The sequence below is a fragment of the Sminthopsis crassicaudata genome, chromosome 1, assembly GCF_048593235.1.
Source record: "Sminthopsis crassicaudata isolate SCR6 chromosome 1, ASM4859323v1, whole genome shotgun sequence".
Classification (NCBI taxonomy): Eukaryota; Metazoa; Chordata; class Mammalia; order Dasyuromorphia; family Dasyuridae; genus Sminthopsis; species Sminthopsis crassicaudata.
In genome coordinates, this window is record NC_133617.1 from 753,855,593 (window position 1) to 753,871,150 (window position 15,558).

Here is a 15,558-nt window from a genome sequence, read left to right on the forward strand (position 1 = left end):
TGGGCCGAGCCTGGGGTCCTGGCAAGGGCCAGAGGGACTCTGGGGCAGGAAACAGTTAATGGGCCCTTCTTTGTGGGAGCTTTCCTCCTCGCACTAGGAGCAAAGTGGCTGTGGGGCCCGGCCTCCGCTCAGATTCCCAACTGCTCCCGAACAGCTCCTCCCAAGGGCCCGGCTCTAATGGCCTCCCATGGGGCCCACCGCCCCACAGCCATCTTTGAGGCCGATCGAGGGAAGTGGCCATGGAGGACCCTGCTCAGGGCAAGGTCGGGGGGTTTCCACGGTCAGAAGTTGCAGGAGGCCCCTGACGCAGGCCCAGCCCCATCATGCACGCTTCTGAAGTGGGACTCCTGGCCATCTCTCCTCCCTCTCTTAGCCTCCTTATCCCAAGGCGTGGAGAGCTAGGTCTTTCCTTGGCTTCCTCCTGGGCCCTCCCAGTGCTCCCGGGCCCTCCCAGTGCTCCCGGACCCTCCTAGTGCTCCCGGACCCTCCCAACACCAGATGGGGGTAAGGATAAGGGCCGCCCATTGAGGTTAAGGAAGCCAAATAATAATGGAAATGCTCCTTTAACCTGGGAAACCTCTGTGAGGTACAAGAGGGAGTCGTCTCGGGGCTGGACACCACCTGGAGCAGAGGGGGCCAGCCCGACCACGGCCACCCAGAAGCCCCGGCCCAGGGGCCGAGAGAGATCCGACAAAGTCCCGCTTTCTGAGACGAGAAAGCAGCCGGCCTGTCCCCCGTCTCCACCTGGCAAGTTCACGATTGCTTTGCCCCGAGTCGATGCCCTGGTGCCCCCTCCCCGTGCCCCACGAGCCCAAGAGCCCAGAGCCCGGCTCCCCCGCTCACCTTGAAGGAGCTGTGCACCAGGGTCTCGTCGAGGTCGATGACCATGCACTTTTTGCCGTAGTCCGACAGCTTCAGCTCTGGGAGGAGAAACTTGGCGCACGGCTACAGGGAGAGAGACGGCCCTCGGTGAAATAGCGCCACCGGCGGGCGGCTCCCGCGTAAGCGCCGCCCACCCTGCTGCCCCTGTGCTGGGAGCCCGGAGCCACAGGGCAACCCCGACACCCCCACGGAGCAAGTGGCAGCCCGGCCCTACACACGCTCACACCCACGGACGGCCTCGTGCACACACTCACTCATGTGCACGCCTTTACACACACCCCAGAGGCACACACACGTACACAACACTCATGTACACAGCCTTGTGCGCACACTCATGTGCACACTTTTACACACACACGTACACAACACTCATATACACGGCCTCGTGCACTCATGGGCACGCCTTCACACACACACAGATGTGTACACAATACTCCATACAGATGGCCTTGTGCACACTCACACATGTGCACACTTTAACACACATACACACTCAGGCACACATGTGTGCACAATACTCATATACTCAGATGGCCTCGTGCACACTTTTACACACACACGTGTACACAATACTCATACACAGATGGCCTCATGCACACACACACTTGTGCACACTTTTACACACAGGTACACAATACTCTATACAGATGGCCTCGTGCACACACACCTCCACACACATGCGCACATTTTAACACACATACACACTCAGACAGCCTCGTGCACACTTAAACATATGTACACACGCGTACACAATACTCATATAATTCAGCCTCGTGCACACACAGAGATGGCCACCAGCTGGGCCTGCCCCCCTCCATGTGTCCCTGTAACAAGCTGGCTCACACTCTCCCTGCTGAATACATTGGCCCAGGCTCACTTGGGCCCCAGGATGAGAAGGAAGAGGGCTCCCGGGGGGCCCTTAAAGTTGGAGCCCAGCCCGGATACCGGGGAGGAGGGGGGGTGAGGCCCTGGGCACAAGGGTCCCTGCCGGGGCCCTTCAGGTCCGTGCTGGCCGCCGGCCCCGACTCTCCTGAGCGGTGTGGGCCGGGCCGGGCCGGCTGGGCCAGGCCGCCAGCCTCCAAGCCTCGCAGGCCGTCTCTCTCCCCAGCTGGGGGGGGGGGTCTGTGAAGCCTTCTTACTGTGGTTTTTCCCTGAGGGGTCCTCAGCCGGCTGCCTGAGTCCCTTGCCCGCCACATCGCCCTCTAAGGGGGCAGAGATTTGTGCCTGATGCGGAAAAGGCTCGGCCCCGTGGAGGGCGGCCATCCACCTGCCCCAGAATTCTACTGGGTCGCATTCAGCGAGAAGCACAAAGCCGGGCAAGTCTCCCCCCACCCCCTGAATGCTCGCCCACAGGTGCTGTCTGACTGCAGGAGGCAAAGGAGGGACGGAATCCGCGAAATGTCCTGGGAAGCCCAGGTGCATCCCGAGCCTGGCCACTTGTTCCCAGCGGTCCAGGGTGCAGGTCCCCAGACATCAGCCTCCCTGGGGGTGGGGGAGAAGCCTCATCCAGGGAAAAGCCAGTGCTGAGATGCCTGATGTGAGCCCCAGAGGATCATGGATGGAGGGATCAAAGCCCTGGCCTAGAGTGGAAGGACTTCCCTTGGGTCCTATGGGGGGCTAACAAGGCAGGAGGCCCATTTAGGGCCAGAATAAATCTTGAGAGGCCCCTGAGACCAAGTGCCTGAAGGCTGGGGAGTGACCGAGTCAAGTCATAGAGGGGTAAACTGAGGCCAGGAGAGTTGGCGCCGTGCCCCGTGTTATACGCTAGTGAGCAGCAGGGATGTGCTCGGCCCACTCTGCCACACTTCTAATGGGCACCCAAAGTGGGGAAAGCCAGCTGGGCCTGCAGGACCAAGACAAGGATGACCGGTCAGTGTCCACGTCAGTGCCCATGGGGCAGCCTGGCCTAGGACTCGTGCAGAGGCATCAGCCCTGAGGGCACTCCAAGACTCTGCGACTAGCAGAGGAGCTGGGACCTGCACTACTGAGGAGGGGGGAGAAGGGGGAGGAAGAGGAAGAGGAGGAGAAAGAAGAGGAGGGAGGAAGAGGAGGAGGAGGGAGAAACAGGAGGAAGAGAAGAGAAAAAGGGAAGAATGGGAGGAGAAGAAGAGGAGGAGGAAGAAGGGGGAGGAAGGGGAGGAGGAGAAGGAGGAGGAGCAGGAGGGGGAGCAGGAGGGGGAGGAAGAAGAGGGGGAGAAGGGAGGGAGGAGAAATAAGAGGAGGAGGAAGGGGAGGAAGAAGAGAGGAAGGAGAAGGAAGAAAAGGAGAGGGTGAGAAAAGGGAGGAATAGGAGGAAGAGAGGAGGGGGAGGAATGGGAGGAGGAGGAAGAAGGAGGAGGAGAAGAAGGAGGAGGAGGAGGGGAGATGAAGAAAAGGAGGAGGAGAGAGAAACAGGAGGAAGATGAGAGGAGGAGGCAGAAGAGGAGAAAGAGAAGAGGAGAATAAGGAGAAAGAGAAAGAAGAACAGGAGGAGCAGAGGGAGGAAGAGGAAGAAAAGGGGGAGAAGGAGGAAAGGGAAAGGAAGAGGAAGAGAAGAGGAGGGAAAGGAAGAAGGAGGAAGAAAAGGAGGAGGAGGGAGAGGAAGAGGAGGGGGAGAGGAAGAGGAGGGAGGAATAGGAGGAAGAGAAGAGGAGGAGGGCCTCCGTATCTGTGCAGAAGGACGTGCCACATGGCCAGAGGAAGCCCCTGGTCTACACAGGGCCCACCCCTGTCCAGGGCACAGCCCCAGAGAAATCAGAACCGGCTCTCCTTAAGGGCTGCTGCAGCCTGGGAGTCTGACCCCCGGGTCCTCGGCCCCGCTTTACAGGGCGGGACACGGTCTCAGAGAGCTCGCGCCACTTGCCTATGGTCAGCCTGGAACCCAGGGCCCCCGATCTCACGTCTCGGCCACAGCACTGACGGACGCAGGGGAGGTAACCAGGGCTGCCGGGGCCCAGAGCCAGGTCGGAGGGCCCTCCGGGCGCCGGCACCCTGGGGACACACCCCCTAGGGGGGCCCAGCATCACTGGCCTGTCTTGTGAGCGCTCCCTCCTTAACGTCCTCTTGAGGGCCGCCCCCAGAGCTAAGGGGGCTGAGCCTGGGCGGGATGGGCATTTCTGCAGGCTGAGGCTGAGGCTGGAGCGAGGAAGACGGCCCCTCGGGCTTTGGGCCGGGCTTTGATTCCTGAAATTGGCGCGCTCGCCGTCCCTGTTTGAAACAACAGCTCCATGTCACAGCTGGCGGGGCGAGCCGCCTGACTAGGGGCCGAATCGCGGCGGGAGCCACAGCAAGCGCGCCTGGGAACGGGAGAGGGATACGTACGCTCGGGATGGGGATGACTTGCCGCTGGTCGCCCTGTGGAGAGAACAGACAAGGTCCAGGTCAGCCTCGCAGCCTGCTGGGGGGGTGGGGACAGGGGTACACAGGGGGCATGGGGCTTTGCCCGTGGGACGCCAAAGAATAGCAGCCGGAGGCAAACGTGACGGCCTTGATGTTCTTGTGGCCGATGGATGGGTCACTGAATAAGCTCTAATAGACACCGAGGGAGGCTGGGCAGGGATGCAGGGTGGGCTGGGATCGGGCACTGACAGCTCTGGGAGCACTGGCAGCTCTGGGAGCACTGACAGCACCAGGGGGCTCTTGGCCCTTCTCCAAAATCAGCATCCATCTCACCTCCGCGGTCCGGAGGAGCCTCTGAAAGGCCTGGAATGCTGGACAGAGTGTGAGGCTGCCGCCTCCAGGAAGCCCTCTCTGGCCCTCCTACTTACATGGGAAGGAGAGGAAAATAAGGAGGCCCGAGAGAACTGTCTACAAAGCAAATGGAGAAGATTCTCTGTAAAACTAAATCTTCATTTTGTGCTCTTTAAAAAAAAAAAAAGAGGAATCCGCTCATCGGCGCACTCTGGTGCGGTCCTGTCTGCCCAGAAGCGGGGCCCGGGCTTCCAAAGCAGGTGGTGGCTCATTGTGCCAGGCACCCCGTCACTCAGGGCCCGCGGGGCCATTCTGAGCATCTCGTCTCTGGGAAGGCCCCCGCGGCTCTCTTTCCTTTGGACTTTCTTGTTGCTCTGGAGCCTTTCGAAGCCCTTTTCTCTAGAGTGTACAAAGCTATTCTGCTGGCTTCCGGGGTTTCCTGCTATCCTCCATCCCATTCCGACACAGCGAGGTGCCGAGGGCGTCCCCTTCTTCCAAGAGCCCGCAAGCATCAGGGTCTTGGGGTGGCTTCACGTTCCCTCCTCCCTCTTAATCCATCTTCTCTCCTTCCCCTCTCCATCTCCCTCCTTCACAAGCTCCTCAACCTGGACAATGACCTTTGCCCTCTTTTCTCCCCAAGTCTATTCCTGTACCCCCTTCTCCTCGCTTTTCCCGTTTAATCCAGCTCTTCCCTTGCCCTCCATGTTTTCCTTATTGAAGTTCCTCGATGTCATTTCCAGGGTTTTAAAGGAACTTGTTCTTCCTCCCATTAGGTAGTCAGTGCTCCATCCATCACTGGACAGTGCTCCATCCATCACCGGACAGTGCTCCATCACCAGACAGCACTCCATCCATCACCGGAGAGCACTCCATCCATCACCGGACAGTGCTCCATCCATCACCGGACAGAGCGCCATCCATCACCGGACAGTGCTCCATCACCGGACAGCACTCCATCCATCACCGGACAGTGCTCCATCCATCACCGGACAGTGCGCCATCCATCACCGGACAGCGCTCCATCCATCACCGGACAGTGCTCCATCACCGGACAGCGCTCCATCCATCACCGGACAGTGCTCCATCACTGGACAGCGCTCCATCCATCACCGGACAGTGCTCCATCACCGGACAGCGCTCCATCCATCACCGGACAGTGCTCCATCACTGGACAGTGCTCCATCCATCACCGGACAGTGCTCCATCACCGGACAGTGCTCCATCCATCACCGGACAGTGCTCCATCACCAGACAGCACTCCATCCATCACCGGACAGAGCGCCATCCATCACTGGACAGCGCGCCATCCATCACCGGACAGTGCTCCATCACCGGACAGTGCTCCATCCATCACCGGACAGTGCTCCATCACCAGACAGCACTCCATCCATCACTGGACAGAGCGCCATCCATCACTGGACAGCGCGCCATCCATCACCGGACAGCGCTCCATCCATCACCGGACAGTGCTCCATCCATCACCGGACAGCGCTCCATCCATCACCGGACAGCGCGCCATCCATCACCGGACAGCGCTCCATCCATCACCGGACAGCGCGCCATCCATCACCGGACAGCGCGCCATCCATCACCGGACAGCGCGCCATCCATCACCGGACAGCGCTCCATCCATCACCGGACAGTGCTCCATCACCGGACAGCGCTCCATCCATCACCGGACAGTGCTCCATCACTGGACAGCGCGCCATCCATCACCGGACAGTGCTCCATCACTGGACAGTGCTCCATCCATCACCGGACAGCGCTCCATCCATCACTGGACAGCCCTTTGAAATTCTCCCCCGGATCGGCTTCTCCAGGTTTGTATTTAAGTTTTCTTCAGCTGCCCTTCTCATCAACAATGCTTGGAAGCCCTCTACTCTATCCAGGAGCAGAGCAGGCCCTGCCCTGGCGCAGCATCCCCGGCACTGGCCCAGCCAGCCCCCAGGCCCTCAGAAACACGGCCACAAAGAACCGGGATCACTGGGCACACCGGGGGGCTCGCGACTCCTCCAGCTGCTCCAACGGCCCCATCTCGTCCCTTCGGCCTTCAGCTGCCTCTCCTCCTTGCTCCGTGATGAGCCCGGCTTCTTTCTGCCTGCCCCGAGCCCCTCCTTCCCCACATGGGCCTGTAGGCAGTCGCTGAGGTTTAACAATCGGGCTTTCCCTAGACTGCGGGGTTGTGTGACTCGCAGCCACGTCCAGGAAAATGCTGGCGCCGAGGCTTGGGGGGGTCGGCGGTTTGGAATCGTGGCAGCAGGGCCGATCTCCCCAGCGCACTGGAGCTAGGTGCTCCTGCTTAGTTCCGGGCCCAGCTCGTTCAAACAACGGCAGCAACAGAAGACCGAGGGCACCCAGAACACCAACAATTTGTCATCCACTTTGTTTTTCTCTGTGGATGACTGGGAACAACCTATCTCCGCTCACTGGAATTGTCAGGGAAGAGCAGCCTGGAATTCCAGCAAAGACAGGAAAAAGATGGCTGGACCTCGGACTCAAGCTCCTGACACTCTACCAGCAGCCGGGCCTGCAGCAGTGCTCTGTTCCCTAAGCATCGGCCCCCGCCTGCGCCCTGACCAAGCCAGCTTCTCCACGCCCCCAAAGTGCTCCGGGGCTGCCTCCCTCCTGGAGGCCCTCACGGACCAGAAGCAAGGCGGGGTGGGAACGGCTCTCAGAAAGGCTCCCCCCAAAAAAGCTTTTTGAAAAAGGACTGGGAACTAGAATGACTTAGGAGAAGAGACAGCCGTCACTCAACCCCACCCTAGTGCCCAGGGAGCTCCCCGGAGGTCTAGGCCGAGCAGGGAGCCGAGGAGACAAGGAGCCTCCTGATGGAGCCTCCCAGGTGAGGGCCGAGTCCCGCCACCCGCAGGGACCATGTTCTTTGGGTGAACAACCCCCCCCCCACTGGGATTCCCGACTCTACAGCTTTTCCAAGTCCAAGAAAGTGGAGAAAGGGAAAGTTGCTGCACGCGCTCCAGCTGAAGGAGGAGAACAGCGGGCACAAGTGGCTTCCGCCTCGAACCCCAAACCCGCCTCCGGAGGCCCAAGGAGAACTGACCTTCTGAAGCCCCCCGTTCTCCTCCACCATCGGGGGCAGCACATTTGTGCTGTGGATGGCTGTGGTGTCAACATTGTAGTTGCGGAAGCAGCAGAACAAGGAGCTGAAGATGCTTCGGCTTCTCTGCTTCTTCAGGCTGATGCTGCTCTGGGAGGCTGTGGGGGGAGACAGAGAGAGAGGGGTGAAGGCACCCGCCGTTGTGGCAGAAGGGGGAGGGGGGCTCTATGTGGAGACTCCCAAGGAGCAGGGTTAGAGGCCCCGCTGGTGTTCACATCTGAGACATTTGGGGCCCCTGCCCCCCCAAAGCCTTTTAAATCAAACCCATCGAGAGGGCGGCGTCCATGGTCTTGCTCCTCCCCGGAGAAGCAGAGCTGATCTCACCGTCTGTCCCCGGGGACCAGCATCACTCAAACCCGGCACTTGCTGCCAACCGGGGACGGGCCAAGAAGTTCAAGAAGTTCCTCGGCACAGGGATGGGGCGAGTGTTAGGGAAGGCCGGGCCGGCCGGGAGAGCGTCTCCTCCCCGGCAAGTGGGCCCTGGGCTGGACCTTCAAAAAGGCTCCTGGGAGGCACCTCAAGGAGGAGAGCATTCCGGGCACGGAGCCCAAAGGTGCTTGGAAACCAAAAGGGCGGGTGTGGCGGGGAGCAACCACTGGCTGCCGGAACCCGGGGGGCCTCGCAACATTCTTAAAGCCCAAAGGAAAAATGCAACGGACAACAAAGGAAGCGGAGGAAATACGGTTGTACACGGAGGCCGGGTGAGTGAGAGAAGGCTCCACTACAGCAAGCCTGGCACAGAGAGGCTGAAACAAGGAAAAGGCCCGGGCCGGGGCGCCCGCGGGGAGCTGAGAAGGGAAGGGCCTGCCGAGTGAGGGGAGGGCCCGGCGTCCCCCGGAGGAGAGCTCTCTCTGCCAAGCAGAAGGGGCACGCTTTGGCTCAAAGCAGTGGCTTTCCCGGGGCAGGCTCGTGCAGGGACTACACGTATGTGTGTGTGTGTGTGTGTGTGTGTGTGTGTGTGTGTGTGTCTATGTGTGTGTGTGTGTGTGTGTGTGTCTGTGTGTGTGTGTGTGTGTGTGCGCACTCCTTCAGCAGCCTCTTGGGAACTTGGATGACCCCCCCATCCCCAGAGAGATAGACAGCCACCCAGCAGGGCTACCAGAGGCGCACTTGAGTCCTGCCAGAGCTTCTGCCCTGGTGCTGGTCAAGCGGGCACCAGGAAGACCTGGGTTTGCACCTGTTTTTTCTTAGAGTTACTTTGGGGGCTCATTTGTACGGGGGAGGAAAGCTTGTGGGGCCGAGGCTTTGGAGCGCTGGGATTTTGCAGGAGATGGCCGTTCTCTCTGCCATTCATTCCGGCATGACACATCTGCACACCTGGAGGTGTAGACGGCAATGGAGCAAAGTCTCCAGGGCACCCACAGCTCGGCCGGCTCCTCACGGTGCCGCCGGCCCAGCCTGGCGCAGGGCAAAGGAAGGCCTCGTTTCTTCCCGGGGAAGGTGGCTCTGGAGCCGTGGAACTCCTGCCAGGGCCGTGGTCTGGAACGGGGCCGGCCCAGGAAATTCTGTGCGCTCCGTGCATACGCCACATTCTTCCCCCCAGAGGAGGGGCTGAACAAAGAGCCCTTTCTGCTCGTCAGGGGGAAAAGGTCCCAGAGACTGTGAAAGGCCGTTCCAGCTGAGGAAGAGACGCCCGGCCGCAGCCCTGCATAAGGTGCCCCCCAGCAGGCTCCTCTGCACTGCGCCTCCTGCCCAGCTCTGACTTCCGAGGGTGCCAGGTGCCCTCTGGGCCCAGGGCCACAGTCCTTCTGGGACACAGCTGACCCCTCCGGGGTCCTCAGGCTCTGGGACGACGTTTGTGGCATCTTGGAGGGCTGGAGTCGGGTCCTGGCCAGCCGGCGTGCCACCAGTGCCAGGAATGCCCCCAGCCCCAGCCTCCCATCTCCTGGTATGGCCTTTGGACGACCTCGGGAGGAGGAGCACAGGCGTGTTAGCGACAGGGATGCTGGGGCTCGGCGTGATCCAAGGCCACAAAGCTTGGAGCGCCTGAGGAGGGATTCCAGTCCCAGCCCCTGGATCCCGGCCTCTCGGGGTCAGCTCCCAAGCCTCCGGCCCCCAGCCCCCCAGTCAGCTTTCTCAATGCATTTATTGAATCTTCTATGTTTGGACACTGACTCCTGCCACGGCAGGGTTCCGTAGGCGATCGAAGGGGCTGGCCCTGAAAGGAGCCTCCAAGCCCATCGTGCTGAGCCCCTCACTGGACAAAGGAGGAAAGCGAGGGCCCAGCCACAGCAGAGGCAACGCAGGACTCTTCCCAACGTGTCACGAGTCAGGGGCTCCTTGCTGTGTCTCAGGAAAACTCAACTTTCTTGCCATGGCACTCAGGGCCTCCTCCATGCCGGACAAGGGACACTGCCTCCAAACACACCCTCCATGCCTCGGCTCGAGCCAGCCTGTGCCCGCGCTAACTTCCCCTCCTCCTCCTCCCCCAATCTGAAAGCCCCGGCGACGCCATCCCCTGGCACTCTGTCCTGTGCTCCTCCAGTGACAGGATGGGGGACCCACGAGGTCCGGCTTTGGGCCCTGGCAGAGGCCGTCTGCCCTCGAGGCTCACGTGCACTGTCGCTGCACTGAGGGAGAAAAAGCCCCGGCCCAGCCCCCAACCCCGGCCCCCGCGTCGCCTTCTCTCCGCCGGTGCCTCCGTGCGGTCTCCGTGCGGTCTCCGCGCCTGCTCTGGCTCCGCGCCTGGGCTTTCACCCGTCAGGCTGACCCCCTCAAGCCCTGCCTGAAGGAGTCGACCCCCTCCATGTTCATCAGCGCCGGATGGTTTCTCTTGCTTTACGTACCCTAAGGCAGTTAGGATCTTTGGGGAGGATCCTGGGGAGGAGAGTCCACGGGACATTGGGAAGATCTGAGAATCACCCAAACTGAAATACCAAAAGGTAATCTCCGTAGAGCGCTGATGGGGGAAGCCAGAATCACGTGCATTTTTCTATTTCACCAAGATATGAGGCGAGAAAGAGAAAAACTAAGAAATCTGCTCTGTCCAGAAGCTAGACGCGGATGCACATGAGCCCCCGAGTCCCCCAGCGGGGAGGAGCCTGGAATCTGGCTTCCGGCGCTAGCTCTGGGACGCCCCTGCCGGGGCCTCTTATTTCCCCATCTGCAAAATGGGCCAACGGAAGCCAACAGCAGCCCCTCACCGGGTGGTTGAGAGGGGACACTGGGCCACGCTCCAGCCGGCATCTGGCCAAGCCGACCTGACCACTTAGAGCGGCTCCGACCGGCGTAAGCATTTATCATGCCCCTGATGAAGACGCCCACGACCCTCCCACTGGGTCAGAGTCAGCTGCAGGAAGTCACCAAGGAGCACAATTGGGGGGAATGGACAAAGGGAGACGGATCCTGCCGGCCCCCCAGAGAAGGCCTTGAAATGCTCCTGAAGGGAGCCACAAATGTGAAAACGGATCAACAGAACGGACCAGAGAACCTGGAACAAAACCCAACGGCAGACGGTCGAGGCCGAGGTCAGAACGGGAGGAAACAGGTCGAGCGGCCCCGTGGAGAAGCTACCGGATGCAGCGGGAGTCACCAAGTCTCCGTTTTTTCCTCCTCTTAAGCGGCGCTTCACTGGGCCGAGGAGGTGACTCGGAGTCCTGGAAGGCGCACGGCTGCTGGCTGGGGTTCGGCGGGCGCTGGGGGAGCAGCTTCCGAGCCTCAGAGACGCTGGAGACCACTGGCCGCATTACCCGGGGCTGCCGGCTTCTGTGGGGGGAAACGAGGCTGACTCATTCCCGGGCTTGAGGCACTCAACGTCAATTTTCTCCTCAGAAAAGGCTCCCTCCGGACTCAATACAAGTTACAAATAATCGCGAAGTCCCCGAGTGTTTCAGGGGCAGAGGCAGCGTCCCTGTTCCCAGGAGCTTCGGCTCCTCTGAGAAGTCACGCCGGCCCCGGGGCCGGCCCCGGTTTTCTTAGGCTCCTACTGGCCCAAGGTGCCACGTTTAGACCTCTGCCCTTTCTGTGCCCACGAGTGGCATCCGTGACCGGAGAGTCAGGGAGAGCTCCTCCGGGCCTCGCCCTCCCAGGGACGGAATGAAGCTGTCTCCTTAATGGCGCGCGGGCGCCTCAGACCCCCGTGAGTAGCATCGGGAAGCCCTCCGGGGCCAGGGGCCTTTTCTGGAGAACACGGCTCCCCCGGGAGAAATCTGAGGGAAACTGCCTCAATCACCGATAATGAGGAGATCTCCCAGGCAACTGAATCCCAAAGCTTAAAGCCCTCGACAGCCTGCTTTCTGTTCCCGAGCATCGCGGCCCCCGCCTCCTTTTCCCCGGAGTCCCGGGCTCCGCGTCTCTCCCGCTGGGCTCTCTGCCGTGTTCTCCCCTCGTACTTCTCGTCTTGCCCAGATCGTGATCCTTCACCCGTCCCCAGCCTCTTCCTGGCCTCTCCCACCCACCACGCCAGCACCAGCGAGCGCAGTGAGCCGGCGATGTGAGGGGCCTCCAGCCGCCCGCCCGAGCCCACCCCGGGGCCGGCGTGACTTCTCAGAGGAGCAGAAGCTCCTGGGAACAGGGACGCTGCCTCTGCCTCTGAAGCAGTTGGGAGTTTCATGATTATTTGTTAACTTGTGTTGAGTTGACCCGAATATAGTTTCAGAAAATCTTCCGAAGGAAAAAACCATCTAAATATTTCAATTCTCCTTTGCTTCTGGCCACTTCTGGGCAGGCGCCGGGAGCTCTAAATCACAATCCTGTGTATAAGCCAGACTCCTAGCCCCACCTTTCACGGGACCTCGGAGCCCTCTGTCTGGGATACGCCGCTCTGGCGGCTTTGCACAGGCCTGGACCCCCTGTCTCTGACGCCACAGGGGGCGCTCAAACTGGGCTGAACCGGCTTCCCAGCAAAGACAGGCTCATTTCTGCCTAATTGAACACATGTTCCCGCAGATAATGTCACTGAAATGGCAGAGAGTCTTCACGGAATAATGAGACTGCAGAACTAAAGGGCCCCCGGAAGCTTAATTAACACGTCAGCCTCTCCTCCTCGGTGCGGTGGGGACGGCCCGCCGGCTGCTCACGGCCCGCTCCAGTTCGCCGCTTCCAATGCGCTTGCCAGTCAGTCAGAGACCCCCAGGACGTGACCCTTGGGCCTGTTTGCAGGCGCAGCCAGTCCTCGCCGGGACGAGCAAAGCCTGGAACCTCGCTCCGGAGGCCGGACGCCTCCTTGGCCCAAATCCAGCACCCAGCACTACGGCACACTCTGGAACGCAGCCAGGAGAGGCCACGTCGGGGGCGGGGGGCTCAGCTCCCAGAGTCCTGGGCCTGGGGCCAAGAAGTCCCCAGACCCAAGCTAACCTCAGACATTAATTAGGGGAATAACCCCAGGCCCCCCTTTTCACCTCTTCTTGCCTCAGTTTTCTTAACTGTAAAATGGGGGACAGAAGAGCTCCAACTTTCTGGGAGGATCCTTCTATAGAGTGAGGGCACATAGTAGGTCCTTGGTAAATGAGCTTCTATGGGTATGAAGCCTGAAAGGTGCTGAGTCAAGCAGATGGCATTTGCAGCTGCTGCCTCTGAGTCTCCTCTGCGTCCTTCTGAAAGTGATCCCGACACACTCACACACACACTCTCAAATCACACACACACAGACAGACACTCACGCACTCCCACTCCCACACACACGGTTTCCTTGACGAAGGGCAGAGGGCTTCCTTCCCCAGGGACGAAGGAGCGGGCCGAGCTGGCAGGGGGAGCTCGGGGCAGGAAGCTGCCAACTGCCCGTGTGCGGCCGCTGCGGCAGAAAGGAAGGGCACGGAGGGCTTGGGGCTATTTTGGGGTTTATTTGTAGGGGAGCCACGGAGAAGCAGGAAGTGCAGGGGAGGCTTCTAAAAATGAAGCAGCAGCAGGAGGAGGAGGAACGTGGCTGGGGAGCAGGGCCTACCTTTCAAGCCCCGATATGCTTCCACTGGGGCTTCATAGTAAGAAATCACCAGACATCACGCGTCCCGAAGAACGAAAGCTGCCGGGGCTAGAGGGGAGCACGGGGGAGGTGCTCCCTGCGTGGACGGACCCTCGCCCAGGGGACCGAGAGAGGAGGAGGCACAAGCGGGGAAAGCTGATCCAGGCGGGCCCTGCGCCTCTTCCCTGCGAGTGAGGGCCAGGAGCAGCTGGGCTGGAATAAAGGCCTCCGGGGAGAGGGGAGGATTCTGGGAATACTTCAAGGAGGGATCTGACAACCAGCTTGGGACGCTTGGGCTAGGACTGTCCTGCTTTACAGAGCAGGAAACGGGGGGAGCTCACCCAGCTGGGGAGTGTCTGAGGCTACATTAGAACTCGGCTCCCCATAGCAGTCTCACTAATCGTGGGGTCAGGATGACAGTGTTCTAGGCTACCAACTACCTGGAACAGTCTAGCACACAATCTAGAAAAAAGAGCAGCCCAATCTGGGGCCACATCCATCACTCCAATCAAAGTGACAGACAGCAGCACATGGACCCAAGACAAGTCCAACAGAATCAGTGGGAGGGAGAACGCCGTCTGCATGCGGAGGGAAGCGGCTCCAAGCACACCGAATTTGCCTTTGCTTTCCCCCTTTATTCGGATTTTTCTTTCACAGCCTGACTGTTATGTTTAAAATGATCGTAAAATGTCAGATTGCCAGCTGCTTTGGGGGGGGGGCATGGAATAAAATCTTACAAAAGTGATACGGTGGGTTTGGGAAAATGAGAAAATTTGGGGATTGGAAAAATAAAAAACCATTAAGGGAAAAAAGTAGCGCTCCATCCTTCTAAGAGACCTGGGCTGACCCCACCCCAGTCCTTCGGCTGCAGCTGCAGGCCTCAGTGTGGCTCCAGGACCCGCCCCCCCCCCCAAGGCCCCCTGGCCACCCTGAGCTTCGGCCGCCCGGCTCCGTCTAGCCGAGGCTGGTTGACGTCGTGGGGCCTGGGGAAGCTTCCAAAGAACTGTCCGCCGCTTCCTTAGTGTGTTCCCAGTTATCAAAGGTCAGCTGTCCAAACCAGCGTGACTCATCTTCCTTTTTCCTTAGAGGAAGAAGAGGGGGTGGGGCGATGGGAGTGCGTCCAGAACTCCAGACGGCTGCGTTTGGTTTGGGTTCTGGGGAGGGGCCGGGCAGGAAGAGGATCCTGGGGCAGTGTTTCTCAGGTGCAGACCGGCACCCGCTCGGCCCACCCTCCAGTCTCCTAGAGCCCCCCGGGGCACACGAGTGAAGGGTCTGCTGGGAGGCGTCTGGTCTTCCTGACTCGGCCCGGTGCCCCTCGGCCTCCTAAGCAAACCGTCCAGAGCCCACGGCCCAGGGACGCCAGCGGAGAGAGAAGCGGCAGGGCAGACGGGGCCCACGCCACTTCTGGCCACTGCCTCTTGGCCGGTGGGTTTGGGGCCAAGAATGCAGGGCTCCAGCCCCTTTCACTCATAGCTCTTCCATCATGTTCCACTCGAGTCCGTGGCTCAGGTGTGGCCGGAAAACGACATCTAACTGTGTCCAGGTCAATCTGAGCATTTACTTCTGTGTGGGGCGCTGAGGGGATGGGGAGTCACAGGATATCAGCTGGCAGGACCTCAGGCACCCCCCAACCCGAGCCCTTTCTCCTCCTGCCCCTCAGGAGCTGACTGAATCCAGAATTAACTTTGTGAGGGCAACAATGTGGGTGGAAGGACCCAAGCTGGGCCAGCCCCGGCAGGTCGGGCCTAGGCTCTCTCACGTGTCAGAGGGCGTGGAACTCCGTGGCCTCTCTGACCACCCTTCCGTGGCCCTATGTTCTCTCCCATGGGGCACCAGCCCTTCTGGAGGCAATCCTGCCCCACCACGCTTTCTCATCCAGAGTGACGCGCATTCCTGGCAAGCGCCCCGGTGTATCGGGGGAGCTCTCGCCAAGAATCTCGGGGAGGGGGCTGATAAAGCGCTGGGACCACGCCCTGCTGAGCCAGGGACGCCC

The 15,558-nt window shown here is 60.4% G+C and overlaps 1 protein-coding gene across 5 annotated transcripts in view; it reads right to left on the reverse strand.

Annotated features, from left to right (window-relative positions):
* The window catches only part of CTDSPL (CTD small phosphatase like), a 58,958-nt gene that overhangs the window by 14,010 nt on the left and 29,390 nt on the right, over window positions 1-15,558 (reverse strand). For 2 of the 5 annotated variants that reach the window (XM_074284558.1, XM_074284556.1), the window contains exons 2-5: window positions 7,610-7,764; window positions 4,183-4,215; window positions 3,892-4,068; window positions 844-945 (exon numbers count right to left, since the gene is read on the reverse strand). In XM_074284558.1, the coding sequence (XP_074140659.1) occupies window positions 844-945; window positions 3,892-4,068; window positions 4,183-4,215; window positions 7,610-7,639 (342 nt within the window). In that variant the 5' untranslated portion in view covers window positions 7,640-7,764. Of the gene's footprint in view, window positions 1-843; window positions 946-3,891; window positions 4,069-4,182; window positions 4,216-7,609; window positions 7,765-8,983; window positions 9,945-15,558 lie in introns of those variants that run through there. The other 3 variants (XM_074284553.1, XM_074284555.1, XM_074284557.1) reach the window with 3 other exon arrangements.